This window comes from Mus pahari, chromosome 1 (assembly GCF_900095145.1).
Source record: "Mus pahari chromosome 1, PAHARI_EIJ_v1.1, whole genome shotgun sequence".
In the NCBI taxonomy this organism is placed as follows: Eukaryota; Metazoa; Chordata; class Mammalia; order Rodentia; family Muridae; genus Mus; species Mus pahari.
The window spans coordinates 96,842,962-96,848,288 of record NC_034590.1 but is presented as its reverse complement, the minus strand read 5'-3'; the positions used below and the strand labels follow the sequence as shown (position 1 = coordinate 96,848,288).

Below are 5,327 nucleotides of genomic sequence, written 5' to 3'. Positions count from 1 at the left end.
TGGAAGAGTCCAGAGTCCAGGGAGACAGGCTAAGCAGGGCCGGCAGACTGGGCGGGGCCAGGGCTAGCTGCTGGTGTTCCTTCTATTCTCCGCCCAACAGTTACCTAGCAACAGCCAGGTAGGTCTGGCTTTCTATAAAAGGGCCTGTTTGGCCTCCTACCTTCTCTCTCCTCTCTGTCTCTCTGTCTCTGTCTCTCTCTCTCCTCTCTCTCTCCTCCCTCTACTTCTTTCTCAACTCCCCTTACCATGCCCCAATACATAGCCGTGGTAGGGCTAGTACCTGGGGGTGGGGGGTGCCCACCGCGCCATGCCATGCTCCATAAAACATGTCTTTGGTTTTATAAAACACATCACTATCTGCGAGAGGGGAAAGTAGCAGGGGACTGAGAATAGAGACGCAGGAACAGAGAGGTTGGGGAGGAAAAGGGGAGGGAAGGGAGAAGGGAAGGGACAAGAAGAGGGGAACAGGAGGGAGGAAGGGGATGCATAAACAATTGAGAAGCTGGGGTGGGGAGGGAAGGAAGCCCATGAGCTGGAGGGAGTTTAGGATGGGGGAGGAGGTGAGAAGGGCTAGATGCTAGCATGGACTTTGAACTGTGTAACAGATTCTTGTGGTACATGCTTTGCTAATGTTGTCCTATGTCCCTTCTGCTAGAGAAAGGGAAATACTCCTTTTGGGAAAGGAGATCCAGCTTCACAAAGTCCCCGAGGAATGCTGGCTTTTATCTAACTGCCAGAAATCCTCATGTAGTTCACGTTGAGTTCATTTCTGGATATCTGTGCCGCCTTTTGTAGTTTGCGGATTTGGAGTTTCCTTCGGACTTGACACATTCCTTCCTATGTAAGCCAGACAGGACTGGAAAGTTAGTCTGTAGATGCCTTAAAGAGAGAATCCTTTCTGTCGGTTCCCTTCTGGAACTCTTCAGTGTCACTCTCTGGAACTCTCCCGCATGCTTGTGAGAAAACCCAGAAACGAGGGATTAAATTAAACACAAGATTTGGAAAGGGGAGAAATTAAAGATCGTCCTATGTTAGCATCTCTGGAGTGGCCCCTCAGCACCTGTAAAACCTGAGTGCAGACACAAACGAGAAGGGAGAAAAGCGGAGGAGGAAGAGTGTCTACCCTAAGAGCCCTAGGCTTCCATTCTTCCTAATACAGGACAAACGGCTCAGGGGAAAGTTGTGAAAGCACAGGCCGAGCTCGAGAGGAGACGCCCGGCACCTCCCTCTCTCACTCCCGCAGGCATTCCGGGCAAGCTGTTGGAATGGCCTGAACGTCCTCGGCTCTACACGACCGGGACCCACGGTGACCCCGGGACCAAGGTGGAGCAGAGAAAGCCAGACCCAACAACCAATCCTGGGCGGAGTAGGCGGCGCTGGCAACAGTTCGGAGGCGGAGCTGTTTCTCTGGCAACGAGCCCGCGTCGCGGAGGGGGAGGGGAGGGAGGGGGAGGGGGGAGGGGGCGCGGGTGTCACTGTCGTATTTCGGCGGGCTAGCAGGCTCTGGGCTCCAGAGCCTGGTTGTGCAGTCAAACGGGCGTCCGTCCGCGTTCCCGGTGCCAGTCCGAGTGAACCCCGAGGCTGAGGCGAGGAGCTAGCCGCCTCCCCCGCTGGCGCCGGGAAGCGTCGCTCCTTCTCGCTGACCTTGGTCTCGCTTGCCGCTTCGCCCTTGGCCACACTCAGTAGCCGGCACATGGTCGGAGAAACCTGCAGACAGGTCCCCGGTTAGGCCGAGACTCGCGATACAGACACACAAACTGCTGTCGTCCTTCCCGCCGGCTCCGGGGCGTCGGGTCGCCCCCATCCCCCGAGGCCCGGGAGAGCCAGTCCAGGGTTAATGCCAACGAGTTTCCACCTCCAGCCGCTCCTAGAGAGGCCGCGGCGCGAGCCAGCGGGGGGACCTGGCCGGGGACGGACACTTCCTGTGCGGGGGGGGAGGGGACAGGGGCGCAGTTGCCCGGCCGGGGCTGGGGGCCGAGACTTGGGGTCTCGGGCTGGGAGTTGTGGCTGGGGGCGGCCGGAGGAGTCGCCTCGCCCCTCACCTCCGAGGCCACGACGCGCGGGGGCCGGTGAGGGCCACGAGACAATCGGGGACCTTGGGAGGGGGGCGGGGCAGCGGACAGGGGCGGGGCCGGAGAGGCCCAGGGTCAAGACGTTCGGCCTTCGCGGCCGAAGCCAGGCCGCCCGGTCTCCTCGGCGGCTCTGAACGGGCGGGTGGCGAGGGATCGGGGCTCCAGGCACTCGAACTGGGTCGTAGGATCGTCCGCCATCGCCACCGCCGCCGCACTGGGAACTGGCAGGGATGGAGCGGGAGGCGTCGTCGTGGGGCCTCGAGTCCCGGGATGTGCACGGTCCCGACGCAGTGGGCAGCCCCGAAGGGTCTCTCAAAGGTGAGGGAAAAACGGCGCCTCTTAGGAGCGTGCCAGAAAACTGGGCTGTGGCCTGCGGGAGGAAAATAAGGCCGGAATCTTGAACACTTGGAAGTGGGTTGGAGGGTGGAGACTTGAGTGTCCCGGGTCTTTAGAGAGGAGGTGGTACATTTCGTCACTTCGCTTGTAGGGGCCAGTGACCCTCCTTGGGGAGTGGGGAGAGAAGTTTGGGACAATTAATGGACCATATGACCTTCCAAACCCCCATTCAATCTGAATTTTCTGTAATTCTCAGATCCTGCAGGCAACACAAGTGAGAATGAAGAAGGGGAAATTTCTCAGCGAGAAGGCAATGGGAACTATGAAGTTGAAGAAATACCTTTTGGACTTGAACCCCAAAGCCCAGAGTTTGAGCCACAAAGCCCAGAATTTGAATCCCAGAGCCCCAGGTTTGAGCCTGAAAGCCCAGGGTTTGAATCCCGAAGCCCTGGGTTTGTGCCCCCAAGCCCTGAGTTTGCACCTAGAAGTCCTGAATCAGATCCTCAGAGCCCGGAGTTTGAATCCCAGAGTCCTAAGTATGAGCCCCGAAGCCCTGGCTGTGATCCTAGGAGCCCTGGCTGTGAACCTGGGAGTCCTAGGTATGAACCCAAAAGCCCTGGGTACGGTTCAAAGAGCCCCGAATTTGAATCTCAAAGTCCCGGGTATGAACCACAGAACTCTGGAGATGGCGTTCAGAATTCTGAGTTCAAAACCCATAGCCCTGAGTTTGAAACTCAAAGTTCCAAATTCCAGGAAGGTACAGAGATGCCTCCGAACCCCGAGGAAAAGAATCCCTTGAGCATCCCCCTAGGAGTCCACCCCCTGGACTCCTTCACTCAAGGGTTTGGGGAGCAGCCCACAGAAGCACTGCCTCTAGGGGCTCCATTTGACCTGCCTTCGGGGGCTCTGCTGGCTACACCCCAGTTTGAGATGCTTCAGAATCCCCTGAATCTGACAGGAACCCTGCGTGGGCCAGGCCGTAGGGGTGGCCGGGCCAGGGGTGGGCAAGGTCCTCGACCTAACATCTGTGGTATCTGTGGGAAGAGCTTTGGACGAGGCTCGACCCTGATCCAGCACCAGCGCATCCATACCGGTGAGAAGCCTTACAAATGTGAGGTTTGCAGCAAAGCCTTTTCCCAGAGCTCTGACCTCATCAAACACCAGCGCACTCACACAGGCGAGCGGCCCTACAAGTGTCCCAGGTGTGGCAAGGCCTTCGCTGATAGCTCTTACCTACTTCGCCACCAGCGTACCCACTCTGGCCAGAAGCCCTACAAGTGTCCACACTGTGGGAAGGCCTTTGGCGACAGCTCCTACCTCCTTCGACACCAGCGCACCCACAGCCATGAGCGGCCCTACAGCTGCCCCGAGTGTGGCAAGTGCTATAGCCAGAACTCGTCCCTGCGCAGCCACCAAAGGGTGCACACTGGGCAACGGCCTTTCAGCTGTGGCATCTGTGGCAAGAGCTTCTCCCAACGCTCAGCACTTATCCCCCACGCCCGCAGCCACGCCCGTGAAAAGCCCTTCAAGTGCCCAGAGTGCGGCAAGCGCTTTGGCCAGAGCTCAGTTCTGGCCATCCATGCCCGCACCCATCTGCCAGGCCGCACATACAGCTGCCCCGACTGTGGCAAGACCTTCAACCGCTCCTCTACACTCATTCAGCACCAGCGCTCCCACACGGGCGAGAGGCCATACCGCTGCGCTGTGTGTGGCAAGGGCTTCTGTCGCTCCTCCACGCTGCTGCAGCACCATCGCGTGCATAGTGGGGAGCGACCTTATAAGTGTGATGACTGTGGAAAGGCCTTCTCGCAAAGCTCCGACCTCATCCGCCATCAGCGGACCCACGCAGCCGGCCGCCGCTAACCAGTCACGGGTGGGGAGGTGATGTGCAGAAGAGATGGGTCAGGGAATTTAAAGAAACCGCTTAGGATAGAGGAAATGCTGGTGGAGAATAGAAGAATGAAATATTCTAGAAGATGGGTCAGGGTTCAGGAAGTCACATGCCCTGGAGATGTATGAGAATTGGGCTATGGAGGGGTTGGAGGGAGGCCAGACAGGCAACAGGATCCCCAGGAGCGAGCCTGCCTCTGCAGCAGTGAGCTCTTTATCTGGGACGCCCTATTCTGGCAAAGTACTAGATGGGGAGGGGGGAGGGCAAGGGAGTGTCAGTTAGAGTAGGGTAGCTTAGGTTGGTAGCTGCTGAGACCCTTGTGAAACCAGGAAGAGAGCAAAAGGTAGGTAGGTGGGGAGTGAGGCCCAAGGGTAGGGTCTGGATCTCAGAGCAAACCCCATCCTGCCTTGTCTTCCTCAGGCTTTGGAGCCGTTTGAGTTCAATAAAACTTTTATGTGGTAAGAGATTTGTCCTTAAGATGTGTATGTGGACAGTTCCTGAGCAATGGGAGATGCCAGTCAGAACTGCAGCTGCCGGGGTCTTGCCCCAGAAGTGCTTTTATGATCAGTGGTTCAGTGAGATCTTCGCATTCGAAGTTCAGAGAATGGTTTATTTGCCCATGAGCACCAAAGTTCATGTGCTTTGCATGCTACACAGATTCAAAGGGACTGATTGTGGGAGGTGTGAAACAGTCCTCGGCTCTCCCTAAACTAAAGGTCTGTGCTTACGTCAGAAAGCCACACAGGAATGCTCATATCTAGGTGTGACTGCACCCCATCGAGCCTTGGCCTAACCCCACCCTGTACCAGAGTTAGCACTTCCAGGCACCTCCAGGCTCTTGAGACTGGAGCAGGCAGCTACACTTCAGCTCCACCCAAAGAGGAGGCCAGGTACTTGTTTGACAGAGGTTATGGAACCACTTCTTCAGCCCCTTGACCAGCCAGTGTGGCCAGCTGGGCTTGGTTGACACGCTCTCTCTGGTACCCCGTGTCAGTTGAAGGGGCCACCTTGCACCTACCCTGTTTTCC

The 5,327-nt window shown here is 57.4% G+C and overlaps 1 protein-coding gene across 1 annotated transcript; it reads left to right on the top strand.

Moving 5' to 3' along the window:
- The first annotated feature begins 2,106 nt into the window (after nt 1–2,106).
- Nucleotides 2,107–4,761, top strand: Znf768 (zinc finger protein 768). Its single transcript, XM_021201784.2, has 2 exons — nt 2,107–2,390; nt 2,665–4,761. The coding sequence occupies exons 1-2, from the start codon at nt 2,303–2,305 to the stop codon at nt 4,269–4,271; spliced, it is 1,695 nt and encodes a 564-aa protein (XP_021057443.1). The 5' UTR covers nt 2,107–2,302; the 3' UTR covers nt 4,272–4,761.
- Nucleotides 4,762–5,327: the final 566 nt, after the last annotated feature.